Source organism: Triticum dicoccoides, chromosome 7B (genome assembly GCF_002162155.2).
Source record: "Triticum dicoccoides isolate Atlit2015 ecotype Zavitan chromosome 7B, WEW_v2.0, whole genome shotgun sequence".
Taxonomy (NCBI): Eukaryota; Viridiplantae; Streptophyta; class Magnoliopsida; order Poales; family Poaceae; genus Triticum; species Triticum dicoccoides.
The window spans coordinates 677634010-677658605 of NC_041393.1; the positions used below are offsets into that span (position 1 = coordinate 677634010).

Consider the following 24596-nt stretch of genomic DNA (forward strand, 5'->3'; position numbering starts at 1 on the left):
CCAATTTAAATAAACATCGATAATTAGGTTAATTTTGGTAATTTCTTATTTTTAGTAAAAGTTAATTCACATTTTCGTAAAAATTGGGACACTATTTGTCTTGTACCAAACAAACACTTGCAGCATTAGTTTACAAAGAACATCTGGAGCATTAGTATCAGAAGACTAACCTCAACATATACACATGCTCTTCCTATGCCATCACTCTAGAGAAATTGTACAACCAGAAGGGGATAAACCATGCTGCTAGCTGTTATAGTTGGACATACAAGTCATTGCACTCTAGAAGCTAAATAGCAGAGGTAATGCTCCATCAACAAAATTCCAGTGTCACAGTCTCACAGATGATCATTGATGTGTTCTTGCACATCCGGCTGCAGTGAGACCTGGGACCATCTTTTCTGGTCCTGCCATTTCAGTTTCTCGTGTTGGTGATCCATTGAAATCCCCCGGGCACCGGCTTTGACCCCGACCTGCTTATCTGGATGCCAAGATCATTTTCTGCAAACCCTTCTCTATGGAGGACTTCATTGCAGCTGGCTGGAATAGTTGAAAGCAAAGGAATGTGAGGGACAGCCACATGAAAGAATTCATGTGAACATATCAGACATGGTTGCTTTGATAGAACATTCTTCTGAACGAAGCAGGTTGTACAAAGACTACAAACAAAGTACCCCATCCGTTTCTAAATAAAGTCTTAGAAGATTTTTCAATATGGACTACAAACGGTGGAAATGGGTGAATCTCACTTTAAAATCCATCTATATACATCCTTATCCATGTGATATTATGCACTATAGTTTAACATTTGTAATAAAATTGCATTAATTATTATTTTCAGAGTCTGAAGTTTGCACGTTAAAAAGCCCTCTTAGCGTTCTTTATCTGATGGAAGATTAGTTTGGAATAGTTTGTGAATCAATTTTTATTTTTTACTTTGTTCTGAAAAACTTGAATATTTCTTTGTTTTTAAAAGTGAATGTTTTATTAAAACTCGATTTTTTTAGGGAGAACATTATTTGAATGTTTTTTAAATATTGTGAATACTTTTTATTTTGGTTTTTAAGGAAAATTTGACCAGTTTTTAGAAAGTGTGAATAAATATATAACTATGTACATTTTTTAAACTATTTTTACTATGTTGATTTTTATCAATAGAGTTTGTTGCTTGGTTGGGAAGATTCTTTTTATTTTTTTCATCATTTAGGCTTAGCCAATAAAAAGCACTTCACGTACACACTTCACTTACAGATAAAACACACTCTCTTTTTCTATATATAAAAAAAGACACCCAAACTCATCTCCCTTCCCCCGTTTTCCATTCTCAAGAGTCCCCCTGCCAGAGACCAATTCTCTAGATTTCTTTCCGTAATTGCTATTATATTGGCACACCCTATACTAATAAGCACCCCCACCAATTTACCTTGAAGCAATTGTAGGTCCCCTGCAATGTCTGCAGCTTGGAAGATGGCATGAACCACTGGATCTCTGCTAGAAGCGTCGGAAACATGTCATGAGCCACCGGCGAAGGCTTCTTTAGCGTGGAGTTCGCTCCCGATGATCCTGAAACCCAAAATTTCAACGAATAATAACATGAGATCCAGGCACATCTCGGAACAATTACAACACCAATTCAGACGGAGCACTCACTAACCTTGCATCTGATGGAGGTTGGGACACTTGAAGCTGACGACGTACTCTGGGAGGATCCTCATGTTCATGTCCTTGCCCCAAACAACATACCACTGTGGGTTCTGCATGTTGTCGATGGCACTGTCATAATTGTCACTGGTGGGGTGGAGCTTGGAGGACCCGGCCGGGATGGCCTCTGGCCGGCCCAACAGAACACGGCACAACATGATATGCGCCTCGCCGTTCTCATCTGCATTTGCTAGCATTGCGCTGCATAAAAATGATTTCATACTCGTAAGTTCCTTTATGCACTGCTTCACAGAACATTCAGAACATATTTCATCACCCGGACTCTAGGTAGCAGGAAACATGATTTAGTTTTGCTCGTATTCCTCCCTTCCACAAACCATTACCCAATCAAATTACTGCATTCATAGATAAACTAATACTGTCGTTCATGCAAAATTGTTTCCCCATAATTTTTGAGCTAGGAGTATGAATCAAGATATAGAAACCAAAGGCTAAAATAACATGGAATCAATTATATTATGGGACGGAGGGATAATATGAATGCAATTTGGAACAGATCCTGAATTGGTAACTGTGTCTGATAAATTATCCTATAGCTATATGCCTATATTCATGCTTGCCATCGATCAAAACCACAAATTCAGAACTCTGACCTGACCTGGCATAAGGAGACCGAGGCGGCAAGAGGTGGACGTCGTCGCCGTGCGCGCGATGGAAAAGGACCCGGTTGTTCATCCTGCCGAACCCGTGCTCCACCGCCGCCGCGGCCACATCCACCGATGGAGCGCCATACCACGCGAACTTGGCATTGCCCCCGTCGGCGCCGCGCGCAGCGGCTAGAAGCTGGCCCTGCATCTTGTCGCTGTTCTCGTTGGACCTCTCATCCACCCCGGACGAGGCCCCGTACTCCAGCTCAGGCTCGCCTCTCTTCCTCTTCATCCCGCTCTCTGGAACAGGGAAGAAGCAGATTTTCAAAAATGAAATCTATTGTTATAGCCCTCAAAAAGCAAAAATAAGCAAATTAATTTTCTGAGCACAAACACACCGAGATAAGATAAGCATGCCTTATTTTTCTGAATACAAACACAATGACATAAGAGAATCTAAATGAGGCATCATAAATTAATTTTCTGAATACAAACACCATGACATAAGAGAATTTAAATGAGGCATCATGCCATCAGGAGCCGAGCGATGGAAACTTTCTGGTTAGGATTAGAAACATGGTTGATTCTGAGAAAAAAATGTAGGAGATGACACCTCCCTTTGAAGAGAAAAAATGTGAGAGATGATGATTCCTGATCTCACTGAGTTTGTGCAAGCTGTACAAAAAAATTCACATAAAACTTGTAATCAAGTAGTTGTAGTGCAAGCTTCAATGTTTGGCCGGCAGCTAGAATATTAAATGAGAAGACAATGATCTTTTTTGATTATTTGTCACAGTACTGCAGCTAATCACCCTAGAAGGTCTTTCTGTAGTAGGTTAAAGAAAATTCAGGTTGACGCTGAAACATCCACAATAAGAACCTCGCTTTCAGAATATGCTTTTAGACAAAGAGCACAAGACCAGCTTGCCAATGTTGAATTTTTCGATTTCCTAGCTTATAGCAGCACGGACTTCATCAGATTAAAGTAAAACAGCTTCGGCTTCTACCTGTTTGATCAAACAGAGTAAATCATGTCACTATCCAGACCAGATTTCATGACTTCGCATAAACCGCAAATCACATGGTAGATCAGACAATCACCTAGCATGTTGTAGGCATACATAAGAAAATATGCTCAAGGGATTAAATCAAATGAGAGAATGGAAGAGGCAAATCAGGAGAGAGGGGGGGAGATAGCAGTACCGAATGCATGGATGTAGCCTTGCCATGGCAGCCTACAGGCCTGCTGCACGGGGAGTGCTTGAGAGTGGCAGGAGATTAGGCTGGATTGAGGACTCCACCATGTCGCTGCTCTCGTCGGACCTCTCATCCACCTCGGACGATGCCCCGTCCCCCAGCTCATGCTCGCCCCTCTTCCTCTTCCTCCCGCTTTCTGGCACAGGGAAGAAGCAGGCCCCGCGGTCAATCCAGCCCATGGCGACCACCTCGGCGGTGCCAGCGTCGATGCGCACCATCCACAAGAAGTCGAACAGGAACTCCCTGCCGCCATACGCGGCCTCTGCGACCACCCTCCCATCCAGGAACGCCCGGCGCAGAGGCACAGCCGCCTCGCCCTCGACATCAGCCCACGCGCCGCCCTCGAAGCAGAGGAACCTGACCAGAGCGTCGCTCCGCCGTTCTGCCAGCCCCGGAGGAGCGGGGGCGGACCGGCGCCCCCGATGCCGCCGAAAGCCACGGCGGGCGGCGGGCGTGAGATGCGGCGGATCCTGCCGGTCTCGTCCGGATTTGGCGATGGTGGAAACAGGACGGGCACCGGGGAGAGGGGGACGGGGGCGCGGCGGCGGCGGCGGCGGCAGCGAGCACGCCTGCGTCGAGCGCGGCGCTTTTCGGAATCAGTCGACGGCGGAAAGCAACGAGAGGTGAGAGAGATCAGAAGAGACAGGGATGAGGGGAAAATAAGCGACAGATAGACTTTTTTAGTTCGCACTCGTGTTCGTGTTGGAGACGGACTGCTCCTTCGTGTGCGAGACCAACGACGACGTGTTTTTTCCTCTACCCGGTTGATGATGCCCATATGGAGTGCGGGTTGATTTCATAAAAGATGAGGGACTTGTTTGCAAAAACGCAGCGACGGTGAACCCGGAGACCCAATCCGTGCTTTATTATTAGGGAGAGATTAGGGAGAGATGAGTGGAGGGAACCGGTCCTCCATAAGTAAGAGGTGGTTCAACATTGGCAAAGATGCCGCTACCATTTCTACCACTAGATAAAGGAACTTTATCACTAGAAGCTTCCCCCTTATCGGAGTTGACATCCGCCACCTTGTTAGTGGGAGCAGCCACTTCCAAAGGTGCGGTGGATAATTTAAGACCTCAAGAAACTCTTTGAACATGCCTTTGACTTCGGTCATTATGGAGGTTTTCAATGTGTCCAAAGCCACATTGAATTCCTCTCGTGAGACCGGGGATCCCCCATCAGCCGTAGACGAGGAAGGATTCACACCGGGGGTGCTCCTCCTCACCGTATATGGTGTCAAAGCCCTTAATTAAGAGACGAGGCTCTGATACCAATTGAAAGGGTCAATATAGTTGACTAGAGGGGGGGTGAATAGGCAACTAACAATTTTTAGCTTTTCTTTACCAAATTAAACTTTGCATCAAAGTATGTTGTCTAGATATACAACTAGGTGAGTGTAGGATCGAAAGTATGTCTAGAGGGGGGGTGATTAGACTACTTGACAAATTAAATCTAGCCTTTTCTCAATTTTTAGTTCTTGGCAGATTTTAGCAACTTAGCACAAGTCATGCAATTAAGATACAGTTCAAGCAAGTATGCAAAGAGTATATGAGCAGCGAAAAGTAAAGCATGCAACTTGCAAGAAAGTAAAGGGATGGGATTGGAGTGTGCAAACACAATTGGAGACACGGATGTTTTTGGCGTGGTTCCGATAGGTGGTGCTATCGTACATCCACGTTGATGGAGACTTCAACCCACGAAGGGTAACGACTGCGCGAGTCCACGGAGGGCTCCACGCACGGAGGGTACATGAAGAAGCAACCTTGTCTATCCCACCATGGCCATCGCCCACGAAAGACTTGCCTCACTAGGGTAGATCTTCATGAAGTAGGCGATCTCCTTGCCCTTACAAACTCCTTGGTTCAACTCCATAATCTTGTCGGAGGCTCCCAAGTGACACCTAACCAATCTAGGAGACACCACTCTCCAAAAGGTAATAGATCGTGTGTTGTTGATGAACTCCTTGCTCTTGTGCTTCAAATGATAGTCTCCCCAACACTCAACTCTCTCTCATAGGATTGGATTTGGTGGAAAGATGATTTGAGTGGAAAGCAACTTGGGGAAGGCTAGAGATCAAGATTCATATGGTTGGAATGGAATATCTTGGTCTCAACACATGAATAGGTGGTTCTCTCTCAGAAAATGAATGCTGGAAGTGTAGGCACGTTCTGATGGCTTCCCTCACGAATGAGGATAGGGTGGAGGGGTATATATAGCCTCCACACAAAATCTAACCGTCACACATAATTTACCAAACTCGGTGGGACCGAATCAGAAAACTCGGTCGGACTGATTTAGTTCATAATATGACCCTTAGGCATTTTGGTGGGACCGACATGTCAACTCGGTGGGACCGATATCATTAGGGTTAGGGCATAACGTAATCTCAGTTTGACCCATTACACAAACTCGGTGGGACCGACTTTGGTAATAAGCTAACCAAAGAGTTGGTCACACAAACTCGGTGGGACCGATTCGCTCGTCTCGGTGGGACTGATTCGCTCGTCTCGGTGGGACCGAAATGTTACGAAAAGGAAACAGGGAGTTTGCATTGCAAACTCGGTGGGGCCGATCGCTCATCTCGGTTAGACCGAAACATTATGAAGGAAAACAGGGAGTTTGCAATCCTATCTCGGTGAGACCGAGATCCCTATCGGTTAGTTGGAAGTGACTAGGGTTTCTGGCAGTGGCTATGTCAAATGAACTTGGTGGCGCCGGATAGATCAAATAGGTGGGGCCAAGTTTGACTTTTGGTTTGGGACATATGTGGATATGAGAAAGTGGTTGAGGGCTTTGGAGCATATCACTAAGCACTTTGAGAGCAAGCAAGCCATTAAGCAACACCTCATCCCCTTTTAATAGTATTAGCTTTCCTATGGGCTCAATGTGATCTCGGATCACTAAAAGTAAAATGTAGAGTCTTGAACTTTAGAGCTTGAGCCAATCCTTTGTCCTTAGCATTTTGAGGGGTCCACATTCCTAATCCATGCCATGCCAATCATTGAACTTTCCTGAAATATTTATCTTGAAATAGCATTAGTTCAATGAGCTATATGTTGTTAATCATTACCAAAACCACCTAGGGATAGTTGCACTAATCTCCCCCTTTTTGGTAATTGATGACAACATATAGATCAAAGCTTCGACAAATGATAATAAGATTGAAATACATTGTCGCTTTGAGAAGTATGTGATAAGCAAGAGCTCCCCCTAAATTTGTGCACTTTTTAAAATTTGCTTTGGACTGCAAATGCACAATCTGTTAGGACCATGGGTCACTCTTCCATGTCACATACATCTTGGTGGAGTGCTCAAAATGATAACAATTAAAAGCATGCACTCATCACCAAGCAAAGTGAATGATCATATATGGATATAAGAGATGATATCATTCAAACACACATTAAAGTAGCATATGATCAAACCCATGATCATCCAAGTATCTCACAAAAGACATAATGTAACAAGCAAGCATACAGTAAAGTTCAACCAAATAAAGTGCAAGAGAGACAAAAAAACAACTCTCTCTCTCTCTCCCTCTCTCTCTGGAAGACTATGATCTATACATATTTCTCCCCCTTCGGCAACAAGTTACCAAAAAGTTCAAATATGCATAGTGCTATGCGTCTCTCAAGCTTGGTCTCCATGAGGTGGTGTAGATATGACTCCCAGGACGAAGGCTTTTGTTGATGTAGCTGGAGCAGGTGGAGTGGCTGCTGGAGGTGGCACTAAAGTTGTGGCTGCTGGTGCAGATGTGGTTGCTCCAGTATCAGGAACAGACACTGCATCAGACCTCTAACCTCATGGCACACGCACTCGCTGAAAAACATATGTTGTTGTCTTTCCTTTCTTCTCCTCTGCTTCCTCCTGGATCTGCTCTACGGCTGACCGAATCTCAGTTACTTTGACATCAAGATCATAGATTTTTTCTCAATGATTCTCTCCAAACTCTCCTGATTTTGAGTCAGGGTGGCCAAGCCCTTCTCAATCCTCAAGGTGGATTGGATCATAAATCCAAGTTGATCTTGTTTGCTCTTTAGGAACACCTGAGATGCCTCTTCTGCACTTGGCATCTTTGCAACCTTCTTTGCCCTTGCCTTTGCTCTCTTCTCATGTGCTTGCACTGATGAAGGATCATTCTCATCGATGACCACTGTGTTATCCTCAAAATTTGGCTTGAGAGGTAAGTGCTCCTTGTCCAACAAATAAGTGCTTGTGCCCATCTTTGAGTTGATGAGCACTTGAATTTGTGGAGCATACCCACAAGACCTCTTCTGATCTGCAGTTGTCCTCTTGATTGTCTCTACAATCAGACTCATCGCCTTGAACTTTTGAGGGACATCAAGAATGTGCAGCAAGTTGATTGAATGTCCTCTTATCATCATGTGATCTCCAGACTTCGGCAAAAGAGTATGCCTCAGGCTGGTGTTGATTGTAGGCAGACCAGACAACAAGTACTTTACTAACCCAAACTTATGAGTTTCAAGGGCTTCATCAGGAATTGCCTTGTACATACTTGCCATTGAGTTGTGGTCTTTCTTCTTCTTGGCATACACATCCAAGTCATCCTCATGAGCTGTTGGGGCATTTATCAACTTGGACCATTCATCAACAATTGATTGGTACCTAGTACCTTCTGACAGCCATACTATCCTGCCATCTGGATAGAAGTGAGTAGTGGAGTAGAATTGCATGAGCTCATCATTCCACTTAGTGAGCTTCTGGCAAACAAACTTGTCAACTCCACAAGCCTTGAAACTATCATATACACCTGGGAAGTGATCTTCATTCTCTCTGATGTATGTCCAGTCAATCCATCTCATGTCACAGACAATTGGCTTCTTGTCAAGCAGAATGGTCTCATAAAAGTCTTATTGTTCTTTAGTGTGGAACCTGTAATCCACAACGGTTCTCCTTCTCACAGCATAAGGGTCGTTCTTCCTCCAAAGTCTCATACCTGCATCCTTCCTGATGCTCATGTCATCTGCCACTGGATGAGTGTCATTGTGGTCTGGGATCTTTGGTTTGAGCTTTCTCAGCACTTGGGCTTCAGCTTCTTCTTCTTCAGCTTCAGGTACTGGGGCCTTGTTCTTTTCTTCAGCAGGGATGTTTCTTGTGCTTCTCTTGGGTGTAGACTTGGTGGCTCGAGCAGTAGCTTTGGGAGCAGGTTTGGGCTTAGGAGCAGCCCCTGACTTGATTGCATCTCCCATGAGCTTTTGTGCCTTAGGTGCTGGTGCAGCATCCCCTTCCTCTTCATCAGATGGATCTCTCGCCATAGTTGACTTTCCAAGAACTTTTGTTGTAGTGGTTCTTGCCCTCTTCTTCTTGTTGTCATCACCAGCTACCTCACCATCATCTGATTCTATAGTGAATTTCATGGTCTGTCCCCTGGCAACTTTTCTTGGCTTGGATGTTGGGATTCTCCTAGTTGGTGACTTCTTTTTCATGCCAGGCTTTGTAGATGCAGCAGTGCCAAACTCCTTCTTCACCACTTTCCTCTTTGAGATGGCCTCATCCTTAGCTGCAACATAATCTTCATCTTCAGAATCTGAGGTTCTCTTCTTCCTTGCTCTAGTGGCTGCCTTGGGCAAGTTACTAGGTATGCTCCTGCAGCCGTCATCATAGCTGCTTGAGGGACTAGTGCCCTCACTCATATGCTCTTGCTGTTCAGATCTGTTCTGGTTGTCACTCTGTTCAGACATCCTGGCAGGCAAGATGACAGCAAACCCAGTGAATAGATATAGATCTGGTAGAGTAGATGAGCATCACAAAGTATAGAGGTTTTGCAAAACAAATGAGTCAAAAATCTTAGTTTTAGTTCTCTACAGAAATGATCTCGGAGCTATCGAATTGATAAACTCGGTGATACCAAAGCAACATTTGGAACCTAAACTAGTGATCTCGGTCAGACCGAGTCACAGTTCGGTGGCACCGAGATTTCTAGGGTTTCATAGAGAATTGAACTCGGTCACACCGATTTGCAATTTCCGGTCAGACTGAAAAGCGCATGTGCAATGGCCTAAGCCAAATCGGTGAGACCGATTTCTATGATTCGGTCGGTCCGAGATGAGTTCTGCGGAGAGCTAACCCTAAAATTTTCGAATCAATCTAGGCCTAAGGAAGATTTAGCTGGATAGATCGATTTCATTCGTGGCAAGAATCATGGCATTTTCCTCGTGCTAGGAATCGGAGTTAAATATACATCACAAGGGTTCGAACACATACCCTAGTTCAGCGGGTGTTTGCTACAGCGGCGATGGTGAAGCAGATTTCATCGATGACGGCAGAAACCAGCGGCGGGAGGTCGCTGGCGGTGAAGAGGCGATCCGGAGACCCGAGGAGGCAGAGCAGGACACACGCGGGCTAAGGAGTTTTGAAGAATTTTCCAAAATGTCACCCGTGGGTATTTATATCCAGACCCTGTCGGTGTGACCAAGTGGAACAACTCAGTGGCACCAAGATTGCAGGATCGGAAGCGGTTGCTGCAACTCGGTGTGACCAAAGTGTTCAAATCGGTTGCCCTGAGATGAAAACCTAGATCAACTTAGTGAACTCGGTTTGACCGAAACGGATGACTCGGTCAGACCGAAACGCACAAAGAGGTTTTGTAAGTTTAAGTCTATGATGAATCGGGGACTCTGAGTGCTCCTCACACAGCGTGGTTCGAATCTGACTTGATCAGACTTTTTGATGTAGCATGAATAGAGTTTGAGATGAGAAAAGCATAGATAGCTAGAGAAGTTCTTAGGCATTCTTGTCCATCCACTTGGCAAAAGAGAAAGAGCCAACTAATCAAAACAACAAGTGGATGTCCTTGAATGAGTAAAATATGCAACCAACATGCTCACACAATAAAATGGCAAATGGAATATGTGGCAAAGCATGCACAAACACTCTAGCATCTATCAAACAATTTGCGATGACTAGATCATCTATATATGATTATATTGACTTAGGAGTCAAATGAGAACATTTAATCATAGGTCACACCCATCGTTTAAGCACAAGTGGGGTTACCACTTTTACATAAAGCATTGTTGTGTTCACATTATTAGAGTTGCTTTAGCTCAATTCTTAGAGTAAAGCTCCCCCTAGATGTGATATCCCCCCTAAGAGGGATGAACTAACCTTGGGTTTTGTCGATGATGACTTCATGTAGGTGTTGAAGATGTGGCTGCTCAATGTTGATGTAGATCATTTGGAGCAACCCATTGGAGTGAGTTGTACTTTCAATACCTACACGGGTTAGTCCCACAAGGAAGAAACAAGGATATCCATAGACATAGAGTGAAGTACACACAAGATGATGTCCATGAAAGCATTAGGTTACCTTATCCCTTGTCTTACCAACAAGAGGGTTTGTGACTCCTTGAACTAGTGCAAGATGTGGAAGTTGATTGCACTTGTCCTTGCCAAAATGATGTGAGTGAAGTGTGTTGGCGGAATCACCCTCAATAACTCTTTAGTTCTTCTTCTTCGGGATCCAAATCATCTTGATGGGAATCTGTGGGGTTGTAGTCGTACTTGATGAAGTAGAACTTGATGTAGTCTTGGAAACCCACTTGACCAAGGCCTTAGGAGCTTCTTCAAATGCATCAATTTCCTCTTGAGCTTGCCTTTGCCTTTTTGCTTGTGGTCTTGTGGTGGAAGATCAACTTGAGCTTGTGTCCCTTGAAAAGAAGTAGGATCATAGTTCTCTTGTTGAGGAACAAACTTCGTCTTGGGGTATTGATCTTCTTCCCACTCAACTCCATTGGCATTGAACTTTCGTTCAAAACCAACACCTTGATTCTTCCGGTGCCTTCCTTGCTTGCGTACAATTTCCTCAAATTGCTTTCTTCCGGCAAGGCTCTTGTAAACACCTTTCTCTATAATTCCCTTCAATAAGCTATTTTCTTGCTCAAGTGTAACTTGGCTAAGAGAATCATTAGTGGAATCAAGAGAACTACTAGAGCAACAACATTGGATTCAGCATGATTATTGTTACTACTAGAAGAAGAATCTTTCTTACTTTTGTTGCTAGATTTTACTTGTGGCATGTAAGTCGATAAGAGTAAACGCTTGGCAATGTAAGGAGAACTTTTCCTACGAAGATCATCATTGATTGCCTTTAAAAACTCATGCTCTTGCTCAAGGTTGAGCTTTTCAAAGCGTAACTTCTCATGAGTCTTTAAAAGTTCTTGATGATCTTCCAAGGTAGTTTCATGACCTAACTTAAGACTGTTTAGTTCTTTAGTTAGACGCTCAATCTTATCCTTATCATTGTCATTCATTTTATATTGATTAGCATGATTAATTGACATTTCATCATAGTATTCTTCACTAGAGTTGTCAACACGTAAATCATCATCACCTAACAAATCATCTTCATCACTATTGAAATCAACATACTCAGGGTGTGATACCTTTGGGCCTTTAGCCATGAAACATCTTCCAATTCCTTCATTTGGTGAGTCGAATATGTCGTAGGAGTTGGTTGATACAAGTGCTAGACCGGCAACACCTTCATCTTGAGTATATTCGGAGTCAGAGTGATAACTTCTCTCGGAGTGATGGACGGAGTCGGAGCCGGATACCCATTCACCAACATGAGCTTGATGTCTTCGCTTTGTGTAGCTCTTTGATGATTTGTCCTTCCTTTCTGAATCCTTTCTTCTCCGGGAGGTTCTTCGTTCATAACGATCATCTCTACTCCTTCTCTCTCTTGGTGGTGATTCTTCTCTTCTACTTATTCTTTTAGGTGAATCTTCTCCCCTTTTGTAGGGAGTCGTACACTAATTGGAGTAGTGTCCGGGTCTTCCACAATTGTAACAATTACGTTCACGACTCAAAGATCTTTTGTCATTGTAGGACCTTGACTTGGAACTTGTTTCCTTGCTTCTACTCTTGTAGAATTTGTTGAAGTTCTCCAACATTAGGCTCAATTCTTCATTGAAGGTTTGTTTCTCACTTGATGATGTAGGAGCATCACATGAGGCTTTTTAAGCACCACTTGACTTGTTGTGAAGTTCTTCCTTATCCTTGAGTGACATCTCATGAGCAAACATTCTTCCGATGACTTCCGTTGGCTTGAGATCTTTGTAGTTGGGCATCATTTGGATCAATGTGCACACGGTATCATATTTTCCATCCAAGGCTCTTAGGATCTTCTTGATGATGAATCTATTGGTCATCTCTTCACTTCCTAAGCCGGCAATCTCATTTGTGATGAGAGCAAGCCTAGAGTACATATCAGCGACACCTTCACCATCCTTCATTTTGAACTTGTCAAGTTGACTTTGAAGAACATCCAATTTGGATTCCTTGATGGAGTCGGTACCTTCGTGCATATCAATCAAAGTATCCCAAATTTCCTTTGCATTCTCAAGGCAGCTGATTTTGTTGAATTCTCCGGGGCACAGTCCGTTGAATAGGATATCACAAGCTTGAGCGTTGTATTGTAGCATCTTCAACTCTTTCACGGTAGCTTCACGGTTTGGTTCTCTCCCATCGAAGAATTCACCTTGCAAGCCAATACACACAATAGACCAAACGGTGGGGTTATGTCCAAGAATATGCATTTTCATCTTATGCTTCCAACTAGAAAAATTAGTACCATCAAAGTAAGGACCTCTACGGTGGTAATTTCCCTCGCTAGACGCCATACTCTCCTAGGTTGTGAAACCAAGGCTATGATCAGCAAAAGCTATGGAAATCAAGGCAAATGGAGACCGTCGCTCTGATACCAATTGTAGGATCGAAAGTATGTCTAGAGGGGGGTGATTAGACTACTTGACCAATTAAAAATCTAGCCTTTTCCCAATTTTTAGTTCTTGGCAGATTTTAGCAACTTAGCACAAGTCAAGCAATCAAGATATAGTTCAAGCAAGTATGCAAAGAGTATATGAGCAGCGGAAAGTAAAGCATGCAACTTGCAAGAAAGTAAACGGATGGGATTGGAGTGTGCAAACGCAAATGGAGACACGGGTGTTTTTGGCATGGTTCCGATAGGTGGTGCTATAGTACATCCACGTTGATGGAGACTTCAACCCACGAAGGGTAACGGCTGCGCAAGTCCATGGAGGGCTCATCCCATGAAGGGTCCACGAAGAAGCAACCTTGTCTATCCCACCATGGCCATCGCCCACGAAGGACTTGCCTCACTAGGGTAGATCTTCATGAAGTAGGCGATCTCCACTACAAAAAAAAGAGACATCCGTGACATTTTGGGCCGAACAAATTTTTTTCTGTCATACTTATGACACTTCTATTACGATAATTGTGACAAAACCCGGTATCATCATAGATGTGGTGGGCTCCTACTTCTATGATAAAATAATAATATCATAAAATGGGCTTTTCATCCTGGGCGGCAGGAGACGCAGCTGCATGACATTCATTGGGCCGTCCATGACGGAAAAAACCATGGTAGAAGCAAGGGCGTGGAAAATATCGGGGTGTTCCCGGTTACGGTGGGTGGTCGGGGCCGAGCGATGCACGGAGGTTTGCGCATTTCTCTCGTAGACGCACGCGCGTGGGTGCAAGGCGTTGGGCTCTAACTGAACCCAAGCGAGGCATTCGCCTACTGAACCCGAGCGATTGCACTGTAGGCTACGCATTACTAAACCCGAGCGATCGATCGATGGCTGTTAACTGAACCCGATTGAGCGATTCCTTCGCTACTGCTGCTAACTGAAGCCGATCGATGCTGCCTCTAGATGTAAAGTGAGTGTTGCTGGGGGGGTTTGGATGAACAGTTCCTGGTGGGGGTGGATGAACAGGACCCCGTGGTGTTGCCTTTGGATGAACAGGACCTCGATCGATCGAGCCGGTTGGGGCTGGATGAACAGGACCCCGTGGAGGGCTGGATGAACAGGATGACCCCGTGGATGGCTGGATGAACAGTAGACGGTGGAGGGGTGGATGAACAGTAGAAGGTGGAGGGGTGGATGAACAGTAGACCGTGGAGGGGTGGTTGAATAGGAGCCCGTGGAGAGGGCTGGTTGAATAGTAGCTGATGGAGTAGCACGCGGTGGAGGCTGGATGAACAGGAGCCCGTGGATGAACAGTCGCAGGTGGAGGCTGGAGGAGGTCGATGGTGGATGAACAGTAGCCCGTGGAGGTTGGAGGAGGTCGACGGTGGAGATGAACAGTATCTCATGGAGTCCTGTTTTACGGTACGCCACACCCCTCCCGATGAACAGGACCCCCGTTTCAACCGTAGCGCTCCAACACAAGTCCGTTTCCTCCGTTTTGCGGTACGCCACACCCCTCCCAATCAACAGGACCCTGTTTCGATCGTAGGAGGTCCAACACAAGTCTGTTTCCTCCGTTTTGCGGTACGCCAGACCCCTCCCAATGAACAGGATCCCGTTTCGAACGTGGCCGGCCGAACACAAGGCCGTTTCCTCCGTTCTGCGGTACGCCAGGCCCCGTTTCCATCGGTTGTTCCGTCCAAGCCGGTTGGCTCCCACGCATTCCGTTGCCTCCTGATGAACACGACACATTTTGTTGCCTCCCCATGAACACGACGACGACACAGTTTCTCCGTTCCGATCCAGCCATGTACACGAGCCCTGGTCGTACGTATGCGCGAGCAGCGTTCGAGACCCCGCCCGTATGTACGTATGTGGCCGTATTTTTTTCTTGCACACTCGTTGTTGTACGTACGTGTACATGCTACATGCGCGCCTCTACTACGACACGTGCGCGCCTCTACATCGACCAGTATGTATGTACACGTTCGCGACCAGAATGACAATGCTATGTATGCGTCGACCAGGTGGGTCCCGACTGTCAGGCACTTCCTTGCATGCGAAGATGTAGATGGTGGGTCCTAGTAGTCAGGGGGGCGAATCGTTTTTTCCCCGGACGCACTTCCTTGCATGCGAAGATGTAGCTGGTGGGTCCCAACAGTCAGGGGGAAACGTTTTTTTTTGTGAAATACGGTTACCCGTCCGGTGGGTCCCTGCTGTTAGGTGGAGGAATAATTATTTTGCACGTAATAAGGAGCCAATTCCTTGCGGCTGCTGTGGACCCAACTGTCGGCCTATCAACATGCAGTACTCTTCCCATGGAAGTCGTTCCTTGACCACGTTGACCATGCCGTGCCGAGAGCACCAGGGCGGTGGACGACGGCGAGGCCTAGGAAGGGGACGACGCAGAGCCGAGGAAGACGCGGCAGTGGATGCCCACATGTAGAGGAGTATGAGGGTTCGCTGGTTCGACTATGGTGTGAGGCTGCTGCCGCAGAATAACAGGGGGTGTCGGTGTCAAAACCGGTGGATCTCGGGTAGGGGGTCCCGAACTGTGCGTCTAGGCAGATGGTAACAGGAGACAAGGGACACGATGTTTTTACCCAGGTTCGGGCCCTCTCGATGGAGGTAAAACCCTACTCCTGCTTGATTAATATTGATGATATGGGTAGTACAAGAGTGGATCTACCACGAGATCAGAGAGGCTAAATCCTAGAAGCTAGCCTATGGTATGATTGTTGTTCGTCCTACGAACTAAAACCCTCCAGTTTATATAGACATCGGAGAGGGCTAGGGTTACACAGAGTCGGTTACAATGGGAGGAGATCTACATATCGCATCGCCAAGCTTGCCTTCCACGCCAAGGAAAGTCCTATCCGGACATGGGACGAAGTCTTCAATCTTGTATCTTCATAGTCCGGGAGTCCGACCAAAGGTCATAGTCCGGCCATCCGGACACCCCCTAATCCAGAACTCCCTCAGTAGCCCCTGAACCAGGCTTCAATGACGACGAGTCCGGGCGCAAATTGTCTTCGGCATTGCAAGGCGGGTTCCTCCTCCGAATACTTCATAGAAGATGTTTGAACACAAGGATAGTGTCTGGCTCTGCAAAATAAGTTCCACATACCACCGTACAGAGAATAATATTTACACAAATCTAATCTGCTGACGTATTCTGTAGTGTGACATCACGCCATGGCCAAGCCTTTATTCGAATCGTTTTACTGTCCCACCTCAGCGCGTTTAGCGAGGCGGTTTCCTTGGCACGTCTTGTCAAAGCAGAGATCGTGTCCCCTTATTCCGGGATTCTCATCAATACGGGTGTGGGTAACCCAACTGCACCATTAATCAAGGCGCTTGGGAGATAAGCGAGTTTTACCAGGCTGGTGGGGTACATAGTTTCGTCCGCCCATATAAGGGGATAAGGATCCACCCTTTCCATCTACGCCTTCTTCCTCCTTCGCTTATCCATTTCCGCGCACTCGAGCTCCAGCGCCCAAGTCCGCACTTCCCACCTCAACCTTCTCCAGCCATGTCCGGAGCGGGAGGGGCACATCAAAAAGTTGAGGAAGGCCGGATACTTGTCCAACGAAATTGCGCACTGGCTCCAAGATGAGGGGCAGCTCATCCCCACCCCCAGGCCCCATGAGAGGGTGGTGTTCCTCCCCCATTTCCTCCGCGGACTGGGCTTCCCACTCCACCCATTTGTCCGGGGGCTCATGTTCTACTACGGCCTGGATTTCCACGATCTGACCCCGAACTTCATCCTCAACATCTCGGCGTTTATCGTCGTGTGCGAGGTCTTCCTCCGCATCAAGCCCCACTTTGGCTTATGGCTGAAGACCTTCAACGTCAAGCCAAAGGTAGTGGGCGGTCGGCAAGCGGAGTGCGGAGGCGCCATGGTGGGCAAGATGTCCAACGTCACATGGCTCGAGGGCTCCTTTGTGGAAACCATCAAAGGGTGGCAATCGGGGTGGTTCTACATCACCGAGCCGCGTGACCCTGAATGGGCAGCGGCCCCCGAATTCCAATCTGGCATCCCCACACGGCTCACCTCCTGGAAAGAGACGGGCCTGTCATGGGGTAATTCGGAAGAGATGACCGGACTCCAAACCTGCGTCCAAAACCTGGTGGACAAGAAGGTTCAACTTGTCAACGTAGTCCAGGTCATGCTCTTTTGTCGGATCCTCCCGTGTCAACGACAGGCTTTTAACTTGTGGGAGTTCGACCCGGCCCAGCACCAAACTTTGTCCAGGATCTTTGACACAACGCACGAGGACGCCTGGAAGGTGCTATTCAAGGGCTCCGAGGTTCCCCCTCCCATTACCGAGGATCGCGGATTCTGCGCGAAGCGCCAAGCCAGCGTGGTAAGCTTGTTTTACCCTTTACAGGATACTTGTTTTTCATAGTTTGACTCTATGGGGGATCTAAACTCCCATTCCTTTGACAGGACTGGCAGAAGACGTCCGGACAGATCGACTGTCCGGCTCCTTTGCCCGAAGGCCCAGCAGATGCCCGCTTGGCGAAGCTGCTGGTTCCGGCACCTCACGTGGTGCCGGAGAAGAAGGCCACGGGAACTCGAAGGAGTTCCCGGCGCCTGGTGGTGTCGGATTCTTCGCCCGACGACTCCGAAGCGCACTCCTCCCCCGAAGACGAGGAGGAGGAAGAATAAGCCTCTCCCCCTCCAACGGGGGGAGGAAAGAAAAGGAAGGCCGCCCCAACTGGGGAGGCCGGAGGGTCCAAGAAGGGGAAGACCCTTCTTCTGGACTATGCCACCGACGCCGAAGACGGCGGAGAGGAGTGGCCATCCAGGGCCAAGCCCCTGGCTAAATCGTAAGTATCCGGATACCAGAATAACTCATGGCGTTCCTTTATTGTACAGGATCCTCTGACGCCGAATTTAATCATGCAGTCCGCCCAAGGCTCAGCTCGGCGATTCGTCGAGTGGTTCCTTGGATCCGTCGGATGTGAATAGCGCTTCACTTCCGACTTCTACCTCCCCTCGCCCTACGGACGATGCCGAGGTGGAGTCCCACAAGGGGCTAAACCAGGAGGAGGTGGTCCTGGAGGCGCCGCAAGGCGACCTCCCGGCCCAAAGGGGATGAAGCCCCAGAGGGATCTAAGTCCGGCCATTGGCCGGACACCACTCCCGAACCTTTAGTGACTCCGGAGTCCGGCAGGCGGCTCCCTTGCAAGAAGGGCAAGCCTACGACGCCGGCGGCTTCCGTCCAACCGGAGGCGCCGGACAATTTGCTGGAGGTGCTTAACGGCACCTCCATCAACGACGAACACTGCACTGTTATGAGTGCGGTGATCCACAAGGTTCAGTCCGCCAAGAGCGGGCTAACCAAAGCTTGTACCAGCCTTCTAACAGGTTTCGAGGTATGTATTTAATACATATAAAAATGTTACCACATAGACAGTAGCCCCTGATGCTCAGTTTGGTGTTCGGAAAGAAAAGCCGGACTGAGGATCTAAAAAGATATACGCAAGAGTCTAACATAAATATGTCAATATGGGAATGCAGGCTGCGCTGCTGACCTCTACCGCATTGACTACAGAGGTTGATGCATTGAAGCAGAGCCTCGAGCGGTCCGAGAACGAGCTCGGCCGTGCCAAGAAGCAGCTCGAGGACAAGGAAGGTATGTAGTACCTTATGTAAGTATATATAAAAATACCTGGTTGCAAATAATGATAGGACCAACGTGAATGTTACAGGGGCCACCACCGAGGTGGCGACCCTGAAGGAAGCACTATCCAAGGCCGATGACAATGCGGCCATGGAGCACACTGAGCGAGAGAAACAAGAGGTGCGCGTGGCGGAGGTGTGGCAAGAGCTCGATGCTCTCGTGAAGAAACACGAGAGTTTAGAGCTTGACTCAAAGACACGAGAGTCCGAGCTTGCCTCGGCACTTGAAAGTGCCAAGTCTGCCAAGGCCGAAGCCCAAAAAGCCCTCCAGAAGATTGAGGCGATGAAAAAGATAGCTGCGGGTAAGGCATTCTTTATGCAAAGCAAGCATGTGAAAATGAATTATGTGTTACTTACCCGAATCCGGAGCTCTCCAGGAGCATTCACAGATCTGCCCCGCAGTGTGCCCGACGCTGCCGCATTCTACCGGGCCGAAGAAGAGAGCTCGACAGAGAAGGTGTTCTGGTCCCAGTATGCTAAGTCCCAACACCCGGTGCCCCTGAGCGACCAGCTGAAGCAGCTGATCAAGCTCCATAAGGCAGCCGAACAGGCCATGAAGGGCCTTATAGGCCGGCTGTGGCCTGAGGAGGCCATGCCTGGGAGCTACTTTGGGCTGGTGCGGCGGCTGGTGGATGCCTGTCCATGGCTTGAAGTCATCAAGCGCTCCGTATGCATCGAAGGCGCCCGTAGGGCCCTTTCCCATGCCAAAGTGCATTGGGGCAAGCTGGATGCTGAGAAGCTGGTGAAGGATGGGCCACCAGAGGGGAAGGAGCATCGCAGGCCCGAGATGTATTATGAGGGCGTCCTGAAGGGTGCCCGTCTTGTAGCGGATGAATGTACCAGGGATGTAATTTTTTAGTAAACTCGCTCGTGTTTATCCTGTGTGCTGAAAACTTGTTCATATGCGCTAAGCAACGCTTTTATGAATTTAAAATATTACCTTCTGTGCGGCCGTTTATTAAATCTGAGAGATGCAAGTCGTCGGCTTCTGCCCCCATGCCACGAGTGCTGGGGTGTTCGAGATAAACCTGAGCACTCTTGTTCCCATTCTTGGGTCCTTCGAGGGAGGCGCTCAGCACAACGAACAAGGCAATCGGACTTATAATGCTTTATCACTCTCACTTAGCCATAGAATTCTATAATTTTAAATTTTGGCGAAGCCCCTAGTATTCGGAAGACCGAGTTCGGGGCGCTATCCACGCCTAGGCCGGATAAATCCAGCTCCTCGCTCTAAGCAGCATAAGTCTTTAGGGACTCGAAAAACCTCTCGAACAGCGACCGGTCTCGCGCCCTATCATGATGGTCAATTTTAGCTTTCTCTACTGAGGTGTTAACCCAGCTCAACTGGGGCACAATCGCAGTAGTTCTCCCAGCGCTACCTTAGCTGATATGACGGAATGTAAGGTACCAAAACATGGGAGCCGGGCAAACCCAACTATTGACCCAAGACATGATTCGGAGCCGATGCATATAATGTTATAAGTTCGGGGTGCCGCACTCATGAGAGTGTTCGATCTTCTCACACCGTATTTTGGGGTGCTGAAGCCCCTGGTGTATTGGTCGTACCAAAGTGTACGGTTGCATAATGTCATGACTGAACATATTTATATGAAAAATGAACGCAATAATAGACAAGATCTATGTATTGTTTATTAAAGGGCTGCTATGAAAGCAGAACGATACAAATAGTGCGATAAGTAAGAGATGGGATTATTTGACATGTCCCCCTCCAGGGGCAAGCTGCGAGATTAAGTAAGATAGGTATTTAGCTCGTTATAGAGACCACCTGGACGTTCGACGTGGCTTGCTGTCTCCCTGGCTATTGCATCGTGTGTTCAGCGATTGTATTGCCGGACAGGTCTTCCGAATAGTGGAGTCCTGAAAGTAAAAAAAAAAGAAAAATCACAAAAATCGGGAGCCCCTAGTGCGGTTGAGCCACATTCTGGGCATGTCGTGGTTGTGCCCCTCCCCTTGTGTCCACGGTATTTCCAGAGCGTAATTATGTACGTGTGGTACTGGTGTCACAATCTCGCGAGGGCTGGGGTTGGAGCGGCACTGCTATGCTAGCTCGGAACGTGCCAGACGGCCTTGTTGTAGGGTACTCCGGGCGCGCTTGACGGTGTCCGGACGTTTAACAGTCGGACTGGAGAATTGCCTTGAGAGGCTATTTTGTACTTCTGCCGCGAGGGCTGCCGTGTGCTCCTCTGTTCGGAGAGAGTGTTCGGTGTTTCCATTGACCGTAATGACTCCACGAGGGTCTGGCATCTTGAGCTTGAGATATTCATAGTGCGGCACCGCATTGAACTTTGGAAATGCAGTTCGTAGGAGCAGGGCGTGATAGCCACTGCAGAATGGGACTGAGGGAGTCCTCGATTAGGGGGTGTCCGGATGGCCGGACTATGACCTTTGGCCGGACTCCCGGACTATGAAGATACAAGATTGAAGACTTCGTCCCGTGTCCGGATAGGACTTTCCTTGGCGTGGAAGGCAAGCTTGGCGATGTGATATGTAGATCTCCTCCCATTGTAACCGACTCTGTGTAACCCTAACCCTCTCCGGTGTCTATATAAACCAGAGAGTTTTAGTCCGTAGGATGAACAACAATCATACCATAGGCTAGCTTCTAGGGTTTAGCCTCTCTGGTCTTGTGGTAGATCTACTCTTGTACTACCCATATCATCAATATTAATCAAGCAGGAGTAGGGTTTTACCTCCATCGAGAGGGCCCGAATCGGGGTAAAAACATCGTGTCCCTTGTCTCCTGTTACCATCCGCCTAGACGCACAGTTCGGGACCCCCTACCCGAGATCCGCCGGTTTTGACACCGACATTGGTGCTTTCATTGAGAGTTCCTCTGTGTCGTCACCTTTAGGCCTGATGGCTTCTTCGATCATCAACCACGACGCGGTCCAGGGTGAGACTTTTCTTCATGGACAGATCTTCATATTCGGCGGCTTTGCAATGCGGACCAATTCACTTGGCCATCTGGAGCAGATCGAAAGCTATGCCCCTGGCCATCAGGTCAGATTTGGAAGTTTAAACTACACGGCTGACATCCGCGGAGACTTGATCTTCGATGGATTCGAGCCACAGCCGAGCACGCGCACTGTCACGATGGGCATGATCTAGCTCTACCGCCGGACAGTGCCCAGAGCGCCGCTCAGGTGTCCGCTCCGACCCTTAGCTCGGAGCCGACTGCGCCGGTCGAGGATGGGTGGCTAGACGCCGCCTCGGGGGCTGCAGTCTCTACGGCGATCAAGCTGAACACCAATCTTGTCCTTCGCGGAGCTCGTGACTCCAAGGTGTCGGACTCCCTTCCGGACTCCAAATCTTCCGCACCCCTCCCAAACGAACCCAATTGGGCTCCGATCACGGAGTTCACCGCCGCGGACATCTTTCAACACTCGCCCTTTGGCGACATCCTAAATTCACTAATGTCTCGCTCTTTATCAGGAGAGCCCTGGCCGGACTATGGTCAGCAAGGTTGGGATGCGGACGACGAAGAAATTTGAAACCCACCCACCACCCACTTTGTAGCCACTATCGACGATTTAACCGACATGCTCGACTTCGATTCCAAAGACATCGACGGTATGGACGCCGATGAAGGAGACGACCAAGAGCCAGCGCCTATAGGGCACTGGAAAGCCACCTCGTCATATGACGTATACATGGTGGACACCCCAAAAGAAGGGGATGGCAATGGAACAACGGAAGATGACCCCTCCAAGAAACAGCCTAAGCGCCGGCGTCAGTGGCGCCGCTCTGAATCCCGCCAAAGCAAAAACGGCGAGTCCGCCACTGGAGACAATAACACCCCGGACAGTGCCGAAGACAACCACCTCCAGCAGGATTCAGTGCAGGAGGATGGAGAAGCCAGCCCTCATGAGAGAGCGGCAGACAGAGAGGTCGAGGACGACAATTATATGCCTCCCTCCGAAGACGAGGCAAGCCTCGACGACGACAAATTTGTCGTGCCTGAGGATCCCATCGAACAAGAGCGTTTCAAACGCAGGCTTATGGCCACGGCAAGCAGCCTCAAGAAAAAACAGCAGCAGCTTAGAGCTGACCAAGATTTGCTAGCCGACAGATGGACTGAAGTCCTGGCGGCCGAAGAGTACAAACTCGAACGCCCCTCCAAGATCTACCCAAAGCGTAGGCTGCAACCCCAATTAGAGGAGGAAGCAACTAAACCTACATCACCAGCGTCTGACTCGGCCGACCGGCCACCTCGTGGCCACGACAGAGAGGCCTCTCGGCCATCCATTCAAGCCGCACCCCGGCGCCGCTCAAAAAGTATCAAGGCACGGGGAAACGCGCCAGACCTGCGAGACATATTGGAGGACAAGGTCAGACAAACAAGATCGATCAACGGATCGTGTGGGCGCCCCACGACACGTGACGATAACCGTCACACCGGATATGGCATGTACGGACAGGCCGAACAGGGCAGGCAAAGCTCATATGAGCTACGTTGTGATATAGCCCAGTACAGAGGCACCTCACACCCACTATGCTTCACAGATGAAGTAATGGGTCATCAAATCCCCGAAGGGTTTAAACCTGTAAACATCGAATCATACGATGGCACAACAGATCCTGCGGTATGGATCGAGGATTATCTCCTTCATATCCACATGGCCCGCGGTGATGATCTACACGCCATAAAATACCTCCCACTCAAGCTTAAAGGACCAGCTCGGCATTGGCTTAACTGCTTGCCAGCAAAGTCAATTGGTTGCTGGGAGGACCTGGAATCCGCATTCCTTGACAACTTCCAGGGCACTTATGTGCGACCACCAGACGACGATGACCTAAGCCACATAATTCAGCAGCCAGAGGAATCGGCCAGACAATTCTGGTCACGGTTCCTAACCAAGAAAAATCAAATAGTCGACTGTCCGGACGCAGAGGCCCTTGCAGCCTTCAAGCTTAACATCCGAGACGAATGGCTTGCCCGGCACCTTGGACAGGAAAAGCCGAAATCCATGGCAGCCCTCACGACACGCATGACCCGCTTTTGCGCGGGAGAAGACAGTTGGCTAGCTCGTAGCAATAACATGACCAAGAGCCCTGGTAATTCGGATACCAAGGACAGCAATGGCAGGTCACGTCGCAGCAAGCACAAGCTCCGCATTAACAGCGACAATACTGAGGATACGGCAGTTAATGCCGGATTCAGAGGCTCTAAACCCGGTCAGCGGAAAAAGCAATTCAAAAGAAATCCTCTGGGCCCATCCAGTTTAGACCGGATACTCGATCGCTCGTGCCAGATACACGGCACCCCCGAACAACCAGTCAATCACACCAACAGGGATTGTTGGGTGTTCAAGCAGGCAGGCAAGTTAAGTGCCGAAAATAGAGACAAGGGGCTACATAGCGATGACGAGGAGGAGCCCCGGCCGCCGAACAACAAAGGACAGAAGGGCTTTCCCCCACAAGTGCGGACGGTGAACATGATATACACAACCCACATCCCCAAAAGGGAACGGGAGCGTGTGCTCAGGGACGTATATGCGTTGGAGCCAGTCGCCCAAAAGTCCAACCCATGGTCCTCCTGCCCGATCACTTTTGATCGAAGGGACGACCCCACTAGTATTCGTCACG

General features: G+C 48.2%; 1 protein-coding gene across 1 annotated transcript; it reads right to left on the reverse strand.

Moving 5' to 3' along the window:
- Positions 1 to 477: 477 nt before the first annotated feature.
- LOC119339369 (probable inactive poly [ADP-ribose] polymerase SRO2) lies at positions 478 to 2601 on the reverse strand. The gene is made up of 4 exons (XM_037611460.1): positions 2321 to 2601; positions 1655 to 1902; positions 1424 to 1563; positions 478 to 540 (listed from the first exon to the last, which is right to left on the reverse strand). The coding sequence occupies exons 1-4, from the start codon at positions 2599 to 2601 to the stop codon at positions 478 to 480; spliced, it is 732 nt and encodes a 243-aa protein (XP_037467357.1).
- Between the last annotated feature and the right edge of the window lie 21995 nt (positions 2602 to 24596).